The sequence below is a fragment of the Scyliorhinus canicula genome, chromosome 2 (assembly GCF_902713615.1).
Source record: "Scyliorhinus canicula chromosome 2, sScyCan1.1, whole genome shotgun sequence".
NCBI lineage: Eukaryota > Metazoa > Chordata > Chondrichthyes > Carcharhiniformes > Scyliorhinidae > Scyliorhinus > Scyliorhinus canicula.
Window position 1 is genome coordinate 133,000,739 of NC_052147.1, and position 25,152 is coordinate 133,025,890.

Below are 25,152 nucleotides of genomic sequence, written 5' to 3' on the forward strand. Positions count from 1 at the left end.
ATCATGGAATCGGCCCTCAAGCCTGGAACTCGACCCGCAGGATGCAGAGGCTAAAGAAACCTTCTCCCACTGGATGCGGTGCTTTAAGGCCTACCTGGCAGAAGCGAGCACAGCCGAAACGACAGAGGAACAGAAGCTAAGTCTACTGCACGCGAGGGTGAGCCACAGAATCTCTACACAACTAAACTCGGCCGGTTCAAATACTGCAGCGCTAGCAGTTCTCGCGAACCGCACTTCTATAGATTAGACAGGGCCCACCTGGTCAAGGCTTCTAGGCCCTTTGAACGCCTCGCGATCGATTTCAAAGGGCCATTCCCCTCAACTAACGAGAAAGTTTACTTTCTAAACATCATAGATGAGTTCTCCCGTTTCCCATTCGCTATCCCGTGCCCCGACATGACCTCCCACACAGTCATTAGGGCCCTGCATAGCATCTTCACCCTGTTTGGTTTCCCCAGCTACGTACACAGCGACCGGGGTTCGTCCTTCATGAGCGACGAGCTGTGTCAGTGATGGAACCATCAATTCAGCAAACACGTGTAGTTGGATCTGAACAGAGGCTTTAATACACTTACAATAGAGCCAGCCTATTCGTCGTTGAACATCGGGTGAACTGACAGGTTGGCTCTAAGGCACTGATCTTTATACATCGGTCCCAGGGGTAGGAGTCCTGGCGGAGCCAAGGGAGGAGCCCAGTACAAACTCACGTGTACTCCCAGAGCGACTCCCCCTGGTGGTCGGATAGTGCAACTGCACTTACAATGGGTAGATAACAAACATATATGCATGGAGTGATATTGGCAACTATATATAGTGTGAATCACATTCACCCCTGTTAAAAAAAATCAAGTCCGGCGGGGGTGATGGGTCAAGTAGTCAGTCTGTCCGGTGGACGAATTGTCCGTTTTGATCTGCTGAGCACCGGGGTTGCAGCCTCTTGCGGTGGCTGGGCGGGCGTCGAGGTCTGGGGTACGGTTGCCGGCTCCGGGGCGAGTCTTGTCCGAGCCTCATACACCTCCTGGTCGAATGGAGACTGGAGGCGCGGGGAGCGGGCTGGTGCTGGTGCTCGGGACAGGTGGGGTGAGCTCGCAGAATCGGGGGCTGCCGCATAGGGAACGGGAAAAGGATTTCCTCGGTGGGGGTAGATGGGGGGCTGGGTCCAGCGGGTGCCAGGTCCCGGAGGGATACTGTGTCCTGGCGACCATCCGGAAACTCAACAAATGCGTACTGTGGGTTGGAATGAAGCAGGCGCACCTTTTCAACAATGGGGTCGGTCTTGTGCGCCCTTGTGCGCCCTGACGTGCTTCCTTAGGAGAACCGGGCCTGGCGTCCTCAGCCACGGCGCAAGTGAGACCCCTGTGAAGAGCCGCTGGTGGGGGGTTTGGTTGGTAGCTGTACACAGGAGGGATCTAATTGCGTGGAGCACGTCAGGGAGGACTTCCTGCCATTGGGAAACTTGGAGCTTCCTGGACCGGAGGGTCAGTAGGACGGTCTTCCAGACCGTCGCGTTCTCCCTCTCCACCTGTCCGTTCCCCCTGGGGTTGCAACTGGTAGTCCTGCTCGAGGCGATGCCCTTGTCGAGCAGGTACTGACGCAGCTCGTCACTCATAAAGGACGCACCCCGGTCGCTGTGCACGTAGCTGGGGAAACCGAACAGGGTGAAGACACTATGCAGGGCCCTAATGACTGTGTGGGAGGTCATATCGGTGCATGGAATGGCGAAGGGGAATCGGGAGAACTCGTCAATAATGTTAAGGAAGTAAATGTTTTTGTTAGTGGAGGGGAGTGGCCCTTTGAAATCGATTGCAAGGCATTCAAAGGGCCTAGGAGCCTTGACCAGGTGGGCCCTGTCTGGTTTATAGAAGTGCGGTTTGCACTCCGCACAGATCGGGCAGTCCCTGGTGACCGCTTTTACCTCCTCGTTGGAGAAAGGCAGGCTTCGGGCTCTGATGTAGTGGGCGAGCCGGGTGACCCCTGGGTGGCAGAGGTCATCGTGGATGGCTTTTAGGCGGCTGATTTGCGCGCTGGCGCATGTCCCGCGGGATAGGGCAAGCGAGGGCTCGTTGAGCTTCCCCGGTCGATATTTGATATCATAATTGTAGGTGGAGTTCAATCCTCCACCGAAGAATTTTGTCATTATTAATTTTGCCCCTTTGCGAGTTGTCGAACATGAAGGTGACCGACCGTTGGTTGGTAATGAGGATGAACCTCCTACCTGCGAGGTAGTGCGTCCAGTGTCGGATAGCCTCCACGATGACTTGTGCTTCCTTCTCGACTGAGGAGTGTCGGAGTTCTGAAGCGGATAGGGTACGGGAGAAAAATGCAACGGGCCGCCCTGCTTGGTTTAAAGTGGCTGCTAGCGCTACCTCTGAGGCGTCGCTCGCAATCTGAAAAGGAGTGATTCATCCACCGCCCGCATGGCTGCTTTGGCGATGTCGTCCCTGATGCAGCTGAAGGCCTGGCGCGCCTCAGCAGACAGGGGAAATAGTGTGGCCTTGAAGAGTGGGCGGGCTTTGTCCGCATATTGGGAGACCCACTGGGCGTAGTACGAAAAGAGCCCCAAGCACCATTTGAGGGCCTTGGGGCCATGGGGGAGGGGGAGTTCTAATGCGGTCCGGGTCTGGGCCCAGGACTCTGTTCTCCACGACGTAGCTGAGGATGGCTAGTCTGTTTGTGCGGAACACGCATTTCTCCTTGTTATATGTAAGGTTTAATTTTTGGGCCGCCTGGAGAAAATGGTGGAGGTTGGCGTCGTGGTCCTGCTGGTCATGGCCGCAGAAGGTAACATTATCCAGATACGGAAACGTGGCCCGCAGCCCGTACTGGTCTACCATTCGGTCCACTGCTCGTTGGAACACCGAAACCCCGTTAGTGACGCCGAAGGGAACCCGGAGGAAATGGAAGAGGCGGCCATCGGCCTCGAACGCCGTGTAGTGGCGGTCCTCCGGGCGGATTGGGAGCTGGTGGTATGCAGGCTTCAGATCCACCGTGGAAAATAGCCGATATTGGGCGATCTGGTTTGCCATGTCTGCGATTCTGGGGAGGGGATAAGTGTCTATGAGCATAAAGCGATTGATGGTCTGGCTATAATCGACGACCATGCGGAATTTTTCCCCGGTCTTGACGACCACCACCTGAGCTCTCCAGGGGCTATTACTGGCCTCTATGATCCTCTCACTGAGCAGCCTTCGGACCTCCGTTCTGATCAATACCCTATCCTGCAGGCTGTACCGCCTGCTGCGGGTGGCTACCGGTTTGCAATCCGGGGTGGGGTTGGCGAAGAGAGGAGGGGGGCGATGCGCAGCGTGGCAGATAATGAGTGGAGGCAGCGGCCCGCTGAGGGTGAGACTCGAGGTTACATTGGAAATCCAAGCGTAAGAGGAGTGGCGCGCAGAGGTCGGGCAAGACATACAGCTTAAATTTGGAATAGCTAGCGCCTCGAATCGTTAGCGTTGCTGTAGTACGGCCTTGGATTTGGATGGAATGGGAGCCCGAAGCGACGGCGATAGTTTGGTTGACGGGATAAATAGGGAGGGAACAGCGTCTTACCAGCTCTGGGTGTATGAAGCTCTCTGTGCTCCCGGAGTCGAAGAGGCACGACGTGTTGTACCCGTTGATCTGGACCTCCGTCATCGAATTTCTCAGGTGCTTGGGGCGAGATTGGTAGAGGGTGACCGCGTTGAGTTGCGGGCCGCGTGGTGGGTGCCTGGGGGAGTCGAATTCTTCCGATCGGGCATCCTGTCGAGTAGATGCCGCTGCATTCTGGCGAGCTTGATGCAGGAACATTGCGCGGAGTTACGGGCCATGTGGTGACTGCCCGGGGAGTTCGTACTCCTCCGATGAGCTGTTTGAGTCTGGGGATGCAGCTAGGGCCCGTGGATCACACGTGGGGAGTGGTGATGAAGATGGCGTCCAAGATGGCGGCCCTCATGAATCGCACGTGGCCAGCCGCATGGTGGAGGTTTGCCAAGATGGCGGCCCCCATGGATCGCACGTGGCAGAAGGGGGCGGAGCCTGAGTGTGGGCCACAGCGTTTCGGGCCCCGTGGGCCTGCTGGTGCTGGGGGCGATGTTTTTGGACTGTTGGGGTGTTGAGGGCTGGGGCCCTTCTGCCGAGGCACACTCTAGCATAGTGGACTTTCTTCCCGCAGCTGCTGCAGGTCGCGGATCGGGCTGAGCAGTGCTGCCGCGGGTGCTGGCTTTGTCCACAGAAGTGGCAGGCTGGAGCAGTTGAATAACTGGTTTGGGTAGCTGAATAGTGGCAGGCTGGAGCAGTTGAATAACTGGTTTGGCGAGCTGAGTAGCTGGCTGGGGAAGCGGAGTAATTAGCTGGAGCAGCTGAATTGCTTGAGTATTTGACTGGGACAGTAGGGCTACCGGCTGTGGCAGCGCGATAGCTGGGGGGCCTTGCGGCACAGGCTTGGGGGGTCCTCAGGTTGGGGGCCCATGCGGGGTTAGCGGGGTCCGCGGGAAACGAGTTGAGGCTGCGGAAGGAAACTTCCATTGTGATAGCAGCCTCTACGGTAGTCTCTAAGTCCTGGGCCCCATTTTCTAATAGTCTCTGGCGTACATAGCTAGATCGAAGGCCCGCTACAAAAACATCCCGCACAGCAAGCTCCCTATGTTCGGCCGCGGTTACGGCCTGGTAATTGCAGTCATTTGAGAGATTGTTCAACTCGCGTGCAAATTCAGCTAAAGTTTCAGGAGACCGTTGTCGGCTAGTCGTGAGCACATGGCGGGCAAAGACCTCGTTCATGGGCCTAATATACATTTTGTCCAAAATCGCCAGTGCAGTGGTGTAGGAACCGGCTGGATTTAATTGTGTAGAAATTCTGTGGCTTACCCTCGCGTGCAGTAGGCTGAGCTTTTGTTCCTCCGTAGTTTCAGCGGTGCTGATTTCGGCCAGGTAGGCCTTAAAACATTTCAGCCAGTGGCAGAAGGTTTCTTTCGCCTCTGCATCCTGCGGATCGAGTTCTAGACGTCCTGGTTTTAGAGCGGATTCCATGCTTTACTTTGGCAGCTTCTTAAGTGTATTAAATTGATGGAAGCATCAATTCAGCGAACACGTGTAGTTGGATCTGAACAGAGGCTTTAATACACTTACAATAGAGCCAGCCTATTCGTCGTTGAACTTCAGGTGAACTGGCAGGCTGGCTCTAAGGCACTGATCTTTATACATCGGTCCCAGGGGGAGGAGTCCTGGGCGGAGCCAAGGGAGGAGCCCAGTACAAACTCTCGTGTACTCCCAGAGCGACTCCCCCTGGTGGTCGGATAGTGCAACTGCACTTACAATGGGTAGATAACAAACATATACATGGAGTGATATTGGCAACTATATATAGTGTGAATCATATTTACCACAGTCAGTACCTGCTCGACAAGGGCATTGCCTCGAGCAGGACTACCAGCTACAACCCCAGGGGGAACGGGCAGGTGGAGAGGGAGAACGCGACGTTCTGGAAGACCGTCCAACTGACCCTCCGGTCTAGAAAGCTCCAAGTCTCCCAGTGGCAGGAAGTCCTCCCAGACGCGCTCCACGCTATTAGGTCCCTTTTGTGCACAGCAACCAATCAGACCCCTCACAAGAGGCTCTTCATTTTTTCCAGGGGCACAACCACGAAGGTCTCACTTCCGGCATGGCTGAGGACACCGGGCCCCGTACTTCTTAGGAAACACATCAGGGCACACAAAACCGATCCCCTTGTTGAGAAGGTGCGCCTGCTCCACTCCAACCCCCAGTACGCATTCGTCAAGTTCCCTGACGGCCGTCAGGACACTGTATCCCTCCGAGATCTGGCACCCGCCGGATCCAGCGCCCCCTCAACCCCCACAGAAAGGCCCCTCACCCTACACCCCATGCTGCCGCCCCCTCACGCTCCCATGCCCACGAGCTCACTCCACCAGTTCCGCACACCCACGCCGGCCAGCCCCCAGTCCAACCAGGAGAGTATGAAGCTCGGATACAACCCTCCCTGGAGTCCACCATCATACCCCAGCACACAACACTCATCCAGCCACTGCAAGAGGCTGCAACCCTGGTGCTCCGCAGATCACAGCGGACAGTGCGACCACCGGACAGATTGACTTTGTAGACCACCACCCCCGCCGGACTTGATTTTTTTGCAGGGGGTGAATGTGGTGAATATAACATGGTAAATTCACACTGTATATTTGTAAGTGCAGTACCATTACCCGACCACTAGGGGGAGTATCTCTGGGAATGCTCAGGAGCTTGTACAGGGCTCCACCCTTGGCTCTGCCCACGACTCCTCCTCCTAGTGCTGCTGTATAAATACACACGTCCAGAGTCAGCCTGCAGTTCACAGAGAGTTCATCAACAGGTAACACGCTGGCTCTGAAGTAAGTTGATTAAAGCCTAGATTCATATCGGAAACACATGTCTGGTGAATTGATGGTTCCATCAGTTACTTTTACTATTAAGCCAACTTTTAAATAATATAAAAACAAAAAGTGATGGAGAAGCTCAGCAGATCTAGCAGCGATTGTGCAGACAGAAAGAGTTAAAGTTTCAAATTCAATATGACTCTTCTTCAGAACAGAAGAGAGGTAGAAATGTAAAATCAAAATCCAGCAGATGCTGGAAATTTGAACTAAATACAGAAAACGTGAGAATTCAGCAGGTAGACAGAGAAACAGAATTAACATTTTGAGTCCATGTGACTTCTTCTGGGGTACAGATGTGTTGGGCTTTATGCTGTTGTAAAAGGAGGTAGAACAAAAAGGAAGGTCCTCATGCATAGATTAGAGGGCTGGAGAGATTAAATGACAAAGATGTAATGGAACAAAACGCAGAGCGAATGGTGGTAATGGCTGCAGTAAAGAAACAAACCATTGGTCCGGAAACTTATTAATGGCAGAAAGGGCAGTTCCACATGAAAGCAAAACATCAAGATTTAGACTGGCACTTTGCAAAAAAATAAAAGAGTCAAATCGGAGGGCTCAGTTCACAGTCTGAAGTTGTTGAACTCAAGAAGTTCAGGGGGAGAGCAGGTCGAACAAATTTTATTGAATTTTACAAGGAGGTGACTAGGTGTATAGATGAGGGCAGTGCAGTTGACGTGGACTTCAGTAAGGCTTTTGACAAGGTCCAACATGGGAGACTGATCAAAAGGCATGAGCCCAAGAGGTACAGGGCAATTTCTTATGCTCTTAATTTGGCAAATTGGATCCAATATTGACTCAGTTGCAGGAGGCAGAGGTTAACGGTCAAAGGTTGTTTTAGTGACTGGAAGCCGGTGTCCAGCGGTGTACCGCAGGGATTGGTTGGGGGCGGGGGGAAATCAATACTTTGCAGCTGGCCCGAAAATTGATGATATGGTAAATAGTGAGGAGGAAAGCCTTTGATTACTGGATGATATAGGCGAGTTGGTTAAATGAACAGAAGAGTGGCAAATGGAATTTAACCCTAAAAAGTGTGAGATGATGCATTTTGGGAGGAATAACAAGGGAAGGGAATACACAATGAATGGTAGGACACTAGGAAATACAGAGGACCAAAAGGGCCTTGGGGAGGTCCAAACATCCCTGAAGGCAACAGGACAGGTAGATAAGATGGTTAAGAAGGCATATGGGATACTTGCCTTTATTAGCTGAGACACAGAATGTAAGAGTCAGGAGGTTACGATAGAGCTGTACTAAACGCTTGTTCGACCACAACTAGAGTACTGTGTGCAGTCTTGGTCGCCACACTATTTGATGAGGATGTGAATGCACTAGAAATATTGCAGACGAGATACACCAGGATGATTCTTGGGCTGGAGTGTTTCAGTTACGAAGGGAGGCTGGATAGGCTGGGGTTGTTTTCCTTCGAGCAGAGAAGCTCTGAGGGGGACCTCATCTGGTTTACAAAATTATGAGGCATACAGATAGGGTAGATAGGAAGAAACTTTCCACTTTAGTAGAAGGGTCAATAACCAGGGGACATAGATTTAACGTAAGGAGCAAGAGATTTAGACGGGATTTGAGGAAAAAAGTTTTCACCCAGAGGATGGTGAGAATCTGGAACTCACTGTTCGAAAAGGTGGTAGAGGCAGGAACTTTCACAACATTTTAAGCAGTATTTAGATTTAAGAAAAAAACATTTAGAATACCCAATTCATTTTTTCCAATTAAGGGGTAATTTAGCATGGCCAATCCACCTACCCTGCACATTTTTGGGTTGTGGGGGCGAAACCCACGCAAACACGGGCAGAATGTGCAAACTCCACACGGACAGTGACCCAGAGCCGGGATTGAACCTTGGACATCGGCGCCGTGAGGCATCAGGGCTAACTCACTGCGCCACCGTGCTGCCCTTAAGCAGCATTTAGATGAGCACCGGAATATCATAGCATACAAGGCTACGGATCAAGTGCTGGAAAATGGAATTAGAATAGATAGGTGTTTGATGGCCGGCACGAACCTGATGGGTGAAGGGCCTCTTTCTGTACTGTAAATCTCTGACTCTATAAACTGCATAATGGGAAGATGGGATACCATTAGTCTCACTTGGGCTTTACTGAAACATTGCAGTAGGCCAGGGACAGAAATGAGAGCATGAGAGAAAGAAAGTGAATTACAACGACAAACAACTTGAAGGTCGGGGTCATGCTTGCAGACTGAGTGGTGAAGAAGTCTCCATTTGGTCTCCCTAACGTAGAAGAAACCACATTGTGAGCAGTAAATACAGCATGCTAAATTGAAAGAAAGCCAAGTATGGAAGGACTTTATGGCATCTTGGACAGTGAGGAGGTAGGAGGTAAAGGGGCAGATGTTATATCTCCTGTGATTGCAGTAGAATGTGATGAGATGTTAGGGCGATAGAGAAGTACACCTGAGCATCACAGAGTAAACATTCCCTTTGTAATGCTGACAAGGGAGGAGATGTATTTAGCAGTGGCGTGACACTGGTGTTGACGGAGGATGATTCTTTGAATGTGGAGCCTGATATGGTGGCGAGGACTTCAGGGCCCATATCAGGAAAAAGATTGAATACAGTTGACGGGGGTGGGGTGGGGGGGGGGTTTGGAATTTGATGAAATCCTTGCAGGAAGTTGGTTTATTTTAAGTAGAATAATTCTGAGCATACCATTATTTTAATCTTTGTCGAGCTCCTGTTTGCACTGCTGAAACACCCTGTTTATGTTCATAGTTCTAATTATAAATATGTATATTAAAATTTATAATGGACACTAATTTGTGACATAAACCCAAGAAGTGCACAGAGACCAAATGTTTTTCAGCTATGGATGACGTAATTCAGGAGTTCAATATACAGTCCTGCTGTGAACCTGAATGACAAATATAGAACCCATCCACTACCACACTCAGAACACAGTAAGAAGTCTTACAACACCAGGTTAAAGTCCAACAGGTTTGTTTCAAACACTAGTTTTCGGAGCGCAGCTCCTTCCTCAGGTGAATCACCTGAGGAAGGAGCAGTGCTCCGAAAGCTAGTGTTTGAAACAAACCTGTTGGACTTTAACCTGGTGTTGTAAGACTTCTTACTGTGCTCACCCCAGTCCAACGCCGGCATCTCCACATCATGACACTCAGAACAGTCCATAGCCTCCTTTCTTTGGTGGAGGCAGTGACGCTAAAGTTCAAATCAAATTACTTTTCTCCTGTCTGCTCCCCAGGCTACACATTTTGGAAGATATTCAGAATTGGCAATGCCAAGAAAATATTAGGAGTGTGGTTTATGATCAAAAAGCTCCAAATCCACGACATTCCATTTACTTTTGGTAGCATTAGATGGAAAGTATTTTTAAACCAAACTGACTTGAGACATCAAGGATATGTACTTGGGATGAAACGTACACATTTATACATCACTTACCCCAGGTCTCTGAGGCTTCTCTCTTCAACAGCCATGTTGTAAACTCTCCAACAATGTTGTTGACACATCCAATGTTGCATCTTCAAAACCTGTAACTCTGCCTTTATAGCTCTCTGTTTCATACTATCGCAGCAGACTGATGAAGGACTTCCATCTTCGGTGGCAGACAGGCAAAGAGAACTCTGTTGCAGTAGCTCTGTACTTTAAATATATTGCAAAATAAGGCATTTAGAAGAACATTTCATGTCTTCAGGATGCTATCAAGGGGTTTATAGTCAACTGATACATTAAGTGTTATTACGGTTATTGTGTGGTGGTTAAACACATAATTTCCAGTCTCAGAAATGAAAAAACTACCAACCCAGCCAGATTTACCTTACTTCTTGACCTTAGTTTTTGACCCCCATTATGGGACTGAAGCCAAAACCAAGAAAATACACAAATTGATCAGTGCTTCTTCACTCGTAAAACTAAGCCTGCATGATGATGAAATCGAAGTTACCTCTATTTTGAAGAGGCTCAAGTCTCTGTCAATGCAGACTCGATGGGTTGAATGGCCTCCTTCTGCGCTGTAAATTCCATGATTTGCTGCTGATATGCTGCAGGGAGCAATCAGCCTGTAATTGGCTGAATAGCTTCTCACATTTTTCAAACAGCAGAGCAGTCAGTCAGTTGTGACAGAGCTGTAAAGGCTGGAATGTCAGTTTAATTTAACACTCAGACCTTGCATTCTTTGCTGATATCGTGCAGTTGGGTTCAGGAGAAGGAAATTCTGTTTGGCTCTGAGAATTAACAAGACAAAATGCTTTGAATTGACAGTGCAGGACTCCCTCAGTACTCCACATAAACATAAGTATCAGCCTAGACTTTGTGCACAACCTCCTGACTCAGGAGTGAGTGTGCCATCTCACTGATCCAAGGCTGGCACCTACTGCCAACTGAGGCCAAATATTGTCTGAATATTTTTGCAATAATGAGCAATAGAAATTGAACTGATGTGCTGAGCCTGAAACTGGTGATCACAACTCCAAAATGAACCACGTTATTCTACGCGCTTCAGAAAGGCGTGGGGATATGGGAAGAGAAACATGGGTTACTGCAGTAAAAGATATCAAGCAAAATAGGCTGCTGAAATGAAATTGAGATGCCGGCGTTGGACTGGTATGAGCACGGTAAGAAGTCTTACAACACCAGGTTAAAATCCAACAGGTTTCTTTTGAATCACTAGCTTTCAGAGCACTGCTCCTTCCTCAGGTGTATGAAGAGGTAGGTTCCAGATACACACACACACATATATATATATATATATAGACAAAGTCAAAGATGCAAGACGATACTTTGCATGTGAGTCTTTGCAGGTAATTAAGTCTACAGGTCCCGACGGAGCAACTGGAGACAGGGATAATCACAAGTTAAAGAGGTGTGAATTGTCTCAAGCCTGGACAGTTGGTAGGATTTCGCAGGCCCAGGCCGGATGGTGGGGGGGTGAACGTGATGCGACATGAATCCAAGGTCCCGGTTGAGGCCGTACACATGTGTGTGGAACTTGGCTGTAAGTTTCTGCTCGGCGATTCTGTGTTGTCGCGCAACCTGAAGGCTGCCTTGGAGAACACTTACCCGAAGATCAGAGGCTGAACGCCCTTAACTGCTGAAGTGTTCCCCGACTGGGAGGGAACATTCCTGCCTGGCAATTGTCGCGAGATGTCCGTTCATCCATTGTCGCAGCGTCTGCACCGTCCTGCTAATGTACCACGCTTTGGGACATCCTTTCCTGCAGTGTATGAGGTAGACAACTTTGGCCGAGTCGCAGGAGTATGTACCATGTACCTGGTGGGTGGTGTTCTCACGTCTAATGGTGGTACCCATGTCAATGACCTGGGACGTCTTGTACAGATTGCCATGGCAGGGTTATGTGGTGTCATGGCTGCTGTTCTGAAGGCTGGGCAGTTTGCTGCAAACAATGGTTTGTTTGAGGTTGTGCGGTTGTTTGAAGGCAAGTAGTGGAGGTGTGGGGATGATCTTGGCAAGATGTTCATCTTCATCGATGACGTGTTGAAGGCTGCGAAGATGTCGTAGTTTCTCCGCTCCGGGGAAGTACCGGACGACAAAGGGTACTCTGTCGGTCGTGTCCTGTGTTTGTCTTCTGAGGGGGTCGGTACGGTTTTTTTGCTGTGGTGCTTTAGAACTGTCGATCGATGAGTCGAGCACCATGTCCCGTTTGTACAAGGGCATCTTTCAGCATCTGTAGATGTCTGTTACGCTCCTCATCGTCTGAGCAGATCCTGTGCATACAGAGGGATTGTCCATACGGGACACAGAGGAGGGAGGTAGAGCTGGTACGGTGGCATTGAAAGGCTTATGGAGGGGTGGTAGAAGGTCTCATGGGGGAGATGATGTCAAGTTACAGCTGGCCTCTAGAACGGAGGGACTCAGGAAGAGCATAGGCATGCTGACAGTCAAAGGCACAGGCAGGAAATCAGGAATGTCAACATAAATAATAATAAGTGTTCTGGAAAATACAGAACGTGTCATTTGAAACATAGAGGTCTGCCAATATCTGGTCTGCGAGAGTGCAGGGAAAGATCCCACAAGAGGTTGGTGGCAGCTGAAAAGAGCAGAAACTGTGGTCAGCTCTTCTGTCAAAAATGCAGTCAATTTCAGTCTGTCAGAATTGTTATTACAACCTGCAGCAGGAGAAAGGGAAAAAGAAAAAAGCGAGTTTGCATAGATTTCTTTGTGCCGTTGAAATATTGTAATGTACTGCCCCTTTAAGCCCCGTAGTCCATTCCCTATCGGAGGTCCCGATCTCTCCCGCCAAAAAGCACTAAGCGCGGGCTTCCCTCGCTCCTACCCCTCTCCCCACGCGCGAGGCAGCAGAAGAGAGCAGCAGAACGCGAGGCAAGAACAGCTGGCGGCTGGGGCACGGCCCGGGGGAGCTCTGCTCCCCTCAAGGAGGTGGAAGGCTCAAAGAAACGGCAGCAAGAATGAGGAGGATGAGAAGGAAGATGTTTGTTGGTGGACTCAGCTGGGAAACAAGTAAGAAAGATTTAAGGGACTGCTTTTCTGGAGGTGGAGAGATTGTGGACTGCTTAATTAAAATGGATCCTGTGACTGGGCGTTCACGAGGATTTGGGTTTATCCTCTTCAAGGATCCTGAAAGAGTAGACAGGGTATTGAATGGGGAGCACAAACTTGATGGGAGAGTTATTGATCCCAAGAAAGCTCAGGATATGAAGGGCAAGGTTGAAATAAAATTGGCCCAATCTAAGGAAGTGTACCAGCAGCAGCAACCAGCAGCAATGGAGAGGACAGAACACAGAGAACAGAGAAAACAGAGAAACAGCAACAGGAGAGAAGGGGAGGAGAACTAAAAGAGAGAGAGAGAGAGAAACAGCAACAGGAGAGAAGGGGAGGAGAACTACAAGAGAGAGAGAGTCTGAAGGTCCCTACAACACACCAGCAGCATCCAGAATCACTAATCGTTTTTCCTTTCTGTAAAGAAAGTGTTTGCAACTTATAAAAAAAAAGTATAATAATAATAAAATAACTTAACCTGAAAAAGTGGTTATTAGCTTACTTCACTTCCTTAATAACGCAGGACCCAGGACATCGATGCTATTAAGGGGTAAGTAGGTAAAATTCTTCGGTGAAGGTATGGGTTATACCGGGGAATAACTTGGAAATATAGTTTGACCTGAATGGCACCCACTGAAGCCTGCATTGGAGTCAGGGAGTGAGAATCCCTGTTCACCATTTGGAATATCGGCCCTTTTTGGTATAGGGGGAATTCTAAGACAGAGTGGTGGATTTACAAAAACATAAGTTACAACGGTAATAGGGAGGCTGAATGGGTACAAGATGGAGAGAAATTAGGTGATGATGATTGCGGAGGAGAACCTGCTGTGTAACAGTGGGAGGGTAGAATGTGTAAGAAGCACTGCCAAACTTCAGATGCATCCTCTTAAACATCTCAAAGGTAATAGGAGTTCTAAAACCTCACAAGGATTTGATATGGGAGGGTCACAGTATAAGTTGAAGAAGTTAGCGACTCACTTTTCAGGCTGAGTAAAGGGTCATCCTATTAATTATGTATTCCATGGTGAGCCAGGCTCAGCAAAATTCTGCTCGAGGTTCTGGCACCCAGTAAACCAGCATTGCTCAATGACTAACGAGACACATTCCAGTGAGAATCCATCTGGTCTGGAGCTGTGTAAGGTCTACAAGAAACCTTTGTTAAGGAAACAAGTAAGCCACATAAATCTCAAAGTGAGGTCTGACAAAGGAGTCAGCCAAATGCACAGACACCTCTCAAGTCCAGGCACTGCGTGAACTGGTGTTTTATCAACTCCTTCAATCACATTTTGTTCTGATGTTATAAGTTTCCTTTGAGATTTCCTTTACTTGATGTAGTACCCCTTTAAGGGGCTGCCTTTTAATTTGCCCCTTAATTTGTTGATTTGGTTTATTTGGTTACCCAAAAGGAGCATGTCTTAAATCCTTCACTTGAATTCCTATTCAGTCAAGGTTCATGTGCTCAATGACTTCTTACTTGCTTCCTTCAGGTACATGTTAGTTCAAAATAAAAAATAACCATCGAAGGTTATTCACGATCCAATGTGCCCATCACAACTTCCTCCAGACATTTTGGGTTGCCTCTGGTTTTCTTCAGTTAAGATGATAGTAGAGTTTCAGTCTCTCACTCCTGAAATTGCATCTACATTGTAGTTTGCTACTTAGATAGCAGATTTAATTTCCCTCGAGTAGGCATGTCATCCACCCACATCTGACATCAGGGCAACAGCAGGAAATGCAATGACCCGAATGAACATGTTTTCAAAGGTCAGAATGTGATGAGCTGCAAGTAATGGTTTGCATGCGGAGTGACCAGACAGCACACTCAAGTGATGGCCAACGTTTAATCAGGCACACGTGGATTATTGAGGAATCACCATGGTGATAATGTGGGAGAAGTAAACCCATAGAAGCTCCCAATCAGACTTTGATGGTTGCCAATATTTCAGAGCTTTAAAGCCACAGTGAAGCAACTAGCACCAAGACAGAATCTATGAGACTTCCAAACAGTGAAAGTAAACATGTATTTACCAGTGTAGCAGCCCACCTCTACCAGCCAGTGAGTTAGCAGGGGCCACCCCCAATGTAAGATGTGCTGTCTTGAAAGGAGAAAAACCAGTTACAGCCGCAAGCAGTCAGGTGGCAGTCTTACCCCATTTAAAAGCAAAATAATTAGATCAAAACAGGTAAAGAAGGAAAAAAAACACCAAAGGGAACCTCCGATTCCGAATTGGTAACTGAGCTGGAGACTTCAGAATCTTTGGAGTCATCGGAGTCCGATGATAATTCTGAAGCAGAGGTCGTGAGGGAAATGCTTGAGAGTGTTGCTCTGTTTTGGTGCCAACAGCGTCGCCAATACTGTGGGTATTTCTGTTTACCTTAGTGAACCACAAGCCTTCCCTCATATCGATCAAATGACCACACAACCAGTTAGTTAGTTCAAAAGATGGTTTATTTACATACACAAGAGTTATCTCAACATGCAAACACAATATCTACTACGAGTTAAACTACACCTATCAGCTACAATAACCTATACATAACTTCAGGGTGACCGGCACTGTGCAAATGGATAAGGTCTTCATCTGGATTTCACTTAGCTGGTTCGAAGAAAGTGGCTCTGTCTCTGCTGGGCTCATCCGTCAGGTAACGATCGTTGGTCTTGAACTTGGCTGGCTGTTTCTGCTACAATTGGATTGGCAACGGCCGGATCCAAAAGAGACAGAACACATGGCTGTGCACTCTTTTATCCCTCTGGGATTTCGCGCTCTTTGGGGCGGTCCTTAACCTCGGACCCAATAGTTCGACAGGGCACTGATCACAGTCTTCGATTTCGGCCAATAAAGGAGCGGGTGCCTTGGTGGCTGGGCGGGTCCTTAGCGGTCATTGACCTTGGCAGTTGTGCTTTTTGAGTAAGGGGAGTGGCGCCAATCAGGCTGTGGCTGTACCGGTTGCTTGATTGGAGTTCTATTGTCCTGGGAAAAAGGCCATTAAAATGCAAATGAGTGGGGGTTTCGATCAGGTCTGGTTACCTGTCTTTTAGATACACATAGGCTGTGTATCTGTCCAAGTGCTGGGTTGGCCATAATTCCCATGGTACTTTGCAGGTGGCCACCTTAGATGGCTACAGTTCTGGGATGTAGAAAGGCAATGTAATTTAGCAAGCTACATTAAAAAAAGATGTAATTTAAGACAAAGCAATCAAATGGAAATGTTTGATCTATGTTTTAAACATAAATATATTTTATGGACTGCAAGATTTCTCCAGGGCTCAAGGTTGGGATAGGATTAAGTAATTGAGGGTAGACAAGTGAGACAGGAAATCAAAACAGGAAATGGGAATTGGAATATTGGGTGCAATCAATAGAAAGTTTCAATCTGGCATTAATATGAAGGGGAAAGTCTAGAGGCTAGTAAATTGATAAACTTTCTCTTGGTAATTGCTTGCATCCTTGTTTATGCATTTATTTAAGAGAACAAAGTTCGATACTCTGGCCACCACCCAATCCATCTAGACCATACTTGGAGAGATAAGCAACAACTTTAGGATCTTTTGATAGGATCACATAAGGTTCAAGAATGCGTGGTATGAAATTGGGAGCACTGCGTGCGTGTGCATCTGAAATACGTGCAAAGTGAGTAATAGGCAGGCTTGCCATTATGCATTGAAGAGCAGGCCCCATTACATGCACACTACTTGACAAACATCATGGCTGGAAATGGGGCCAACAGAGTGAAAGAACATCATTAAGTGATCAACTGACTTTAAAATAATTGTGATAGAATCAAACACACTGATACCTGTCGCAATGAGCACAACTGAAGTGACAGGGTAAATTATTTGAATAAGAACAAGGGCCTGGTAACAAGTAAACCTGGTGGTGAATATCTACAAGATGTATATAGACAATGTCGGAGCAAAAGCTCATCCCATGACCCGGTCTCAGCATCACACTCAAATTGACAAGGGAGAAAGAACATATGGCCTTAAGACAGTGATGTGAGATATCAAGGTTGAACAATTACTGATACAAACTATCAGTCCAAAGAAGTAAATGTGCCCTCAGTGCACAAGATAGATTTCTTGCTCAACGTGTTCCTTTTATTGGGGATGCAAAAGTAGCCAGAGAATTGGACAAAATAAAACCATAAAGTAGCTCATGATACTTCTACAGCCTTATTCAAAATTTCTGCTGAAATGCTAGCTATTCGTACTACGGCTTTACAAAATCCAATGGCTCTTGATTATATTCGCGCCAAAAAATGTGGGACATGTGCCCTGATTGGATCAAAATGGTGAACTTATATTCCAGATAGTTCCAAAGAAATCACTAATTTGGCAAAACACATCAAAAGAAAGTGGGAAAATAAAAACAATCTGAGTCCAGCACTCTTTGGAGTTGGGCTACGGAATGCTTGGGATCCTTCGGAGTTTGTGGTGCAAGGCCTGGTTATGTTCTTTGTTGTTATTTTTGCTATCTATCTTGTATTTCTGACAACCAAATGTATCTGTAAAAGGAGGTCAAGAAAGCCTGTAGTAGCAGTACCTTTACAGGGCATGGGAGGGTCTTTTTATTGATTCCTTATTATTGATATCATTTACTAAATCTATGAATTTTAAATGCTTGTATCCCATTCCAATGTTGAAGGCTGTCCCTATGCACAGAGACCATCAAAGATACTTGTGAATGTGTTTTCCTTACCTTATATTCCTTTTGCTTTACTATTATTTTTATTATTAATTGATTTATTTTAAGTTTAACATAATAAAAGGTGGGAGATGTTCGATTCAATAATTATTCATGGAGGGTCTCAGCTGAGAATTAGAACCAATGAAAGTGAATAAGGCACAACACCATAGATAACGATTCCCTTAAGAATGTGATCCATATGGCTGATTAGAACTTTTAGCCTTCCGAGATTCTTGAAGCATCCATGAAAATTACTTTTAAAACCTTTGTTGAAATTATTTTATTTTGTAAGCCTTTTCTGGAATTACTTTCACTTTGAAGTCTTTTTCTTTTACTCTCCCGTGTCTGAAGGACTTTTCAATGTTCTCTCAAAAGGTTTTTTGATTTAATTTTGTGCAAATGCATTAAGTGAATTTACGGGGCCTCACGGTAGCATGGTGGTTAGCATCAATGCTTCACAGCTCCAGGGTCCCAGGTTCGATTCCCGGCTGGGTCACTGTCTGTGTGGAGTCTGCACGTCCTCCCCGTGTGTGCGTGGGTTTCCTCCGGGTGCTCCGGTTTCCTCCCACAGTCCAAAGATGTGCGGGTTAGGTGGATTGGCCATGCTAAATTGCCCGTAGTGTAAGGTTAATGGGGGGATTGTTGGGTTATGGGTATACTGGTTACGTGGGTTTAAGTAGGGTGATCATTGCTCGGCACAACATCGAGGGCCGAAGGGCCTGTTCTGTGCTGTACTGTTCTATGTTCTATGAATTCTTGAAAAATGAAGATTGTTTTGTATATCTCTTCAACCGGACTGAGTACATTATCCCAAGTAGAGATAAGAGAACCTTTCAACTTGGATTTCCAAAAGCGTTTGGAAGATACCACCCAAAAGGCTACTCAATAACGGAAGAGTCCATGGTGTTGGGGGTAGCAGATTCAGCATGGTTAGAGGATTGGTTAACTAACAGAAGTCAGAGGGTTGGGATAAGATGGGAATTTTCAGGGTGGCACCTGTAACTAGTTGAGTGCCACAAATTTCCGTGCTGCGGCAGGTGGGAAGGATAGTGTGAGGATGACAAATTCTACAGAATGATATAGAAAGGTTAGATGAGTAGGCAAAAATTTGGTGGATGGAATATCACATATCTAAACGTGGAGTTGTGCACTTTGGCAGGAAGAATAAAGGAGTTGAATGTTATGTTAATAATAATAATAATCTTTTATTGTGACAAGTATGAAGTTACTGTGAAAAGCCCCTATTCACCACATTCCGCCGTCTGTTCGGGTAAGCTGATACGGGAATTGAACGCGCACTGCTGGTCTTGTTCTGCATTACAAACCAGCTGTCTAGCCCACTGAGCTTATCCAGTTTGATAAAGGCAGACTGCAAAAATCTGCAGCAGAAAGGGATGAGGGTGCTCATGAATAAATCACAAAAAGCTAGCATGCAAGTTCAGAAGGTAAAAGGGAAGGCAAATGAAATGTTGGCCTTTATTTCGAAAGGAAGTATAAAAATAGGGAAGTCTTGTTAAAACTATACAAGGCACTAGTTAGACCACATCTGTAATACTGTGAACAGTTTTGGTCCCCTTAGCTAAGGGATGATATACTGGCATTGGAGGTAGTCCACAAAAGGTCCACGAGGTTAGTCCCGAGTATCGAGGGACTTTCTTATGAAGAGAGTACGTGTAATTGGACCTGTACTTATCGGAGTTTAGAAGTACAAAAGGTGGCCTTTTTGAGACAAATAGGGTACTCGGAGATTGACAGGGTAGATGCTATAAGGGTACATCCACCACGTTCCAACAAGAACAATAAAGCACAGGAACTGGCCCTTCGGCCTTCCAAGCCTGTGCCGATCACCTGTCCTATTTAGACCAACCACCTGTATCCTTCTATACTCCGTCTGTTCATGTGCCTATCCAGATATGTCTTAAAGGTCGCTAACGTAATCTGCCGCAAACATCTCACTTGGCAGTGCATTCCAGGTCACTACCACCCTCCTCCACACATCGCCACTGAACCTATCCCTCCTCCCTTGAACTTGCGCGCCCGTGTAATTTTCAATTCCGCTCTGGGAAAAAGTCTCCAACTGTTCAACCTATCTATACCCCTAATAATTTTGTAAACTATCAGGTCGCCCTCAGCTTCCGTCTCTCTAGGGAGAATAATCCCAGTTCATTCAATCTATCCTCATAGCTAATACCCTCCATACCAGGCAACATACTGGTAAACCTTTTCTGTACTCTCTCCAACGCCTCCACGTCCTTCTGGCAGTGTGGTGACCAGAATTGAACACAGCATTCCAAATGTGGCATAACAAACTCTGTATATAACTAACAATTTTTGAGCTTTTATACGCGATACCCCGTCCTATGAAGGCAAGCATGCCATATGCTTTACCACCGTTTCCACCCGTGCTGCCACTTTTAAGGATCGGAGGACCTGCATGCCCAGATCTCTGTCTCTCTATGCTCCTGATGGTTCTGCCATTTTCCCACCTGAATTGGATCTTCCAAAATGCATAACCTCACATTTGTCCGGGTTAAATTCTATCTGCCATTTCTCCACCCAATTATGCAGCCTATCTATATCCTGTTGTATTCTCTGACAATCTTCATCACTATTCGCAACTCCTGCAATCTTAGTATCATCCGCAAACCTGCTAATCAGACCAGCTATATTTTCTTCCAAGTCATTTATATATACCACAAACAGCAGAGGTCCCAGCACTGATCCCTGTGGAACACCAATAGTTAGACCTCCATTCGAGAAAACACCCTTCCACTACTACCCTCTATCTTCTTATGGCCAAGCCAGTTCTGAATCCATCCAGCTAGTTCACCACTGACCTCATCTCATGTAATCTTTTGCACCAGCCAGCCATGAGGGACCTTGTCAAATGCTTTACTAAAGTCCATGTAGACAACATCCACAGTCCTTCCCTCATCAATCATTTTTGGCACCTCCTCAAAAAACTCAATTAAATTAGTGAGGCATCACCTCCCTCGTACAAAACCATGTTTGGCCTTTTAGCTAAGATCAAGTGTAATATATGCTCTGCCTTTTGGCTCAGATCTGATATGTCTCTCTTGTGGAGACCATGAATTGGATTCAATTTGAATTTGACTTGGTTTTGGAGCAGGCAAGGAGGTGGATTAGGGGTTCGCCCCTGTCCACACTGAGCTCTGGCTTTGTAACTCTGATGAAGTAATAAGAACATTCACTTCCAAATGTGCATAGATCCCATCTCCGAGAATCTTTTCCAACAATTTGACTGTCACTGATGTCAAGTACACTGGCCTATAATTACCCGAGGTATCCTTGCAACCCTTCTTAAATAACGGTACAACATTAGCTATCCTCCAATCCTCTGGGATCTCACCTGTGGCCAACGAGGACACAAAGATTTCTGTCAGAGGCCTAGAGATTTCATCTCGTCTACCTCATAAATCTGGGATAGATGCCATCTGGCCCTGACGATTTGTCTACCTTAATGCTTTTTAACACACCGAACACTTCCTCCCCCGAATAACGACCTGTTCTAAAGTGTTTACACATCCTTCTGAGACACCACCAATCAACATGCCCCTCTCCTTTGTGAATACCGATGCAAAATACTCATTAAGGATCTCACCTACTTCCTTTGGTATGTTCTGGGCCAGAGAACAGCAAAGTATATCATGGAGTTCACCTGACCCACAACTGTTTATGGATTTTGGTTATGAGGAGCATAAGGGCCTACCTTTCAGGTGTTATTCAACAGAGGTCTTATTCAATTTAAATCAAAAACAAAGTTTATTCTACAAATTCAGTTAACATTTCTATGAACACACACAGTAAGCATTTTTATCAATGATAAACATAAATACCTCACACAGCTACATTTCTCTCTATATATAACCCTTAATAACTTCCCTTTCAATTGCTTCAATTTGATATCATCCAAGAAAAACCCTTTTACCAAAACAGTAGGTTTGAATTCTTTCCAGAAAACTGTTATCACTTTGAGATTATCAAGTGATCTGGACACCTTTTAACATGCAGAGAGACAGAGAAGAGAAGCCTTCTTTTGTCTGAATCCAGCATCCAACAATGTAAAACAAAAGTAAAACCCAGTGCCACAGTCCAGCTCCACCCATTCAATGACATCACTGAAGCCATGTGATGAACACACATTTCTTAAAGGGACACTCCCATGACACCTGCCCCCAAGAAAAAAATAACCATCAACTTCAAAGATGGTTTCATTTTTCACCTTTTCACTTTCCTTTAAGAAAATTAACAGTAAATATACTATTTTTTTTGAACAAAACAAAACACGCAAACATTTCTAATAACATAGTCCATTTTAGTTCTTCTTCCTGCAACTGGAATCCCTCTTGATTGACAGTCTCTTTGGACAAGAAGGTTTATGCACAATCCATCCATTTCTCTACGCCTGGGCATTTTTCTTAAAGGTCAGGTACTTTATTTCAATCCGATCACAGAGCCTCTTGTAATTCTCCAGCACAGGAGCATTGGTTAACACAGACTTTAGGCTTTCAAATGCCTGTCCACTGAAATTTGCTACGCTTCTTCAGCAAGTCAGTCAGTGGAGCAACCACGCTGCTGAAATCTGGCACAAATTTCCGGTAAAATCCACTCATGCCAAGAAATTGCATTATTTCCCTTCGTGTCGAGGGTACTGGAAACTCCCTAATAACTTTTGTTTTTACATCCCATGGGACCATTCACCCTATCCAATTATATGACCAAGGAACGTAACTTTGGCTTTTCCGAATTCACTTTTGGCTAGGTTTACCACCAAACCCGCCTCCTGAAGTCAATCAAATAACTCCATCAGATGCTTCAAATGTTCTTTCCATGTCTGACTAAAAATCATCAGATCATCAATGTATACCGCACAATTGGGTAATCCTGAAACAACTTTCGTAGTTAATCGTTGAAATGTGGCTGGGGCGTTTTTCATGCCAAATGGCATAACTTTGAATTGGATTATACCATCTGGAGTCACAAAAGCTGAAATCTCCTTCGCCCTTCCAGATAAAGGTATCTGCAAGTAAATCCAGTTTGGAAATGAAAGCTGATTGTCCCACCTTCTCTGTCCCACCTTCTCAATGTAATCCTACAAGCACGGGATAGGATAAGAGTCTGTTCTTGTAACTGCGTTAACCTTTCTATAGTCCACACACAATTGTTGGGTATCGTCTGGTTTTGGTACCATGACTATGAGTGAGCTCCATTGGCTGCAACCCACTTCAATTATGCCATCTTTAAGCATACTTTCAATTTCTTTGCTAACCTGTGCCAATTTTAACGGGTTAAGTCTACATGGATGTTGTTTGATTGGAACAGCATTTCCCACATCTACATCAGGTATAGCAACTTTAGTACATCCCAAATTATCTCCACAAACATGCAAATGTGATATCAATAACTCTTTCAGGTCAGTTTGTTTTTCCTCTGGAAGGTAACTCAACAATTTATCCCAATTTTTAAGAACATGCTTGTTATCCAATTTAATTTTAGGGATTTCAAATTCAGAGTCATCTGGATTTGGTTCTTTATTTTGAGTTGGAATCACCAAAACCTCCTCCTTCCCTTTCAAAGTACCTTTTAAGGATATTCACATGACACACTCGATGAGTTTTCATTCTATCCCAGCATTCTTACCACATAATTCACCTCACTTAATTTTGTTTCAATCTGATAAGGTCCACACAACCTTGCTTTGAAAGGTTCACCTACCACTGGTAACAGTACTGAAACTTTATCTCCGCTGGAAAAACTACAAACTTTTGCTTTCTTGTCCGCCACCCGTTTCATCACATGCTGTGCAACGTTTAAATGTTGTCTAGCCAATTTACCTGCTCTATTTAATCGTTCCCTAAAATTTGACACGTTATCCAATAATGTACTTTCAGACTGCTCACTCACCAATTTCTCCTTAATCAATTTAAGTGGTCCTCTTACCTCATGACCAAAAATTAGTTCAAAAGGACTGAATTTGGTTGACTCATTAGCCCTAATTGAAAATAGTACAAAAGGAATTCCTTTATCCCAATCCTCTGGATAATCTTGGCAATAAGCCCTCAACATTGTCTTTAACCTCTAATGCCACCGTTGTAAGCTCAGTGTGATTCTGGATGGTACGCAGTTGATTTAAATTGTTTCACTCCTAAGCTGTCTATAACTTCCTTGAATAACCTCGAGGTAAAATTTGATCCTTGATCCGATTTTTTTTTTGTGGGTAGTCCATATCCAGTAAAGAATTTCAGTAACTCCTCCACAATCTTTTTAGCTGTAATATTGCGTACTGGAATGGCCTCTGGAAATCTAGTAGACACATCCATTATAGTTAAAAGATATTGAAACCCACTTTTCGTTTTAGGAGGCGGTCCTACGCAATCGATTAAGACCCTTGCAAAAGGTTCCTTAAATGCTGGAATGGGTATTAAAGGCACTGGTCTTATCACTGCTCGAGGTTTATCACTTGACATGTGTTACATGACCTACAAAATTTAGCCCAGGCCATTAAAAATAGTTGTGTGTTTTAGCTTGAGCTTCCCTTACTCCCAAATGACCTCCTACTCATACCTCCTGTGTTACTCGCAACACCGCCTTTCTATACCCTACCGGCACTTGATGAACTTCTGCCCACTTTTCATCTGCCTGCGTATGTAAAGGTCTCCATTTTCTCATCAAGACATAATTTTTAAGGTAATAACATTCTGGTATACAGTCAGATTCCTCTTCCGTGTATGCTTTCTGATATATAGAAATAAAACAAATGTCTTTGTTGTAACTCCGCCAATTTTCCTGTACTAAAAATATCTGCCTCATGCTTCACCTGTTTTTCTTCTTTTCCAACCATCTGATCAAAAATCTCCTCTTGTCTTAACCTGTGACTTCTCGACCTTGTTACTACACAATCTGGAAACATTCCAGGATTCCATTACGGTAAAAGCATCTGAAACATTTCATTTCTCTTCCACACTCCTGTATTTATTTTTTAATCTGAGGTACACACTCCTTATTATCTCCTATCAGATCCCCTTTACCACTTGAATATTTCCCCAGTTTCTATCCCTCACAGGCTGAAACTGATGTTGGAAACCAAGCTTTGATGTATGAACTAATTCATAATCATCTGCCATTTCTGCTGCTAATCTCGCAGTTTTAACCCTCTGCTCTTCGACATGAGTTCTCACTACATCAGGAATTGAATTTTTAAACTCCTCCAAAATGATAATTTCTCTAAGAGCTTCATGCATTTTGGTCTATTTTCAATGCCCTTATCCACCTTTCAAAATTACTCTGTTTGATTCTTTCAAATTCCATGTATATTTGACCGGATTCTTTCCTTAAATTTCTAAACCATTGTCTGTAGGCTTATGGCACTAGATCATATGCACCTAAGATGGATTTTTCACCTCCTCATATGTCCCAGATACCTCCTCTGATAGTGATGCAAACACTTCCTACCAACTTTGTTCGAATCAATAATACCCACATGTCCTGTGACCATTTCATTTGTTTAGCTACCTTCTCAAATGAAATTAAA

General features: G+C 45.7%; 1 protein-coding gene across 1 annotated transcript in view; it reads right to left on the bottom strand.

Moving 5' to 3' along the window:
* The window catches only part of rbm44 (RNA binding motif protein 44), a 220,970-nt gene that overhangs the window by 110,444 nt on the left and 85,374 nt on the right, over nt 1-25,152 (bottom strand). Inside the window, exon 6 of the mRNA XM_038787013.1 lies at nt 9,838-10,038. Within this exon, the coding sequence (XP_038642941.1) occupies nt 9,838-10,038 (201 nt within the window). The remainder of the gene's footprint in view (nt 1-9,837; nt 10,039-25,152) is intronic.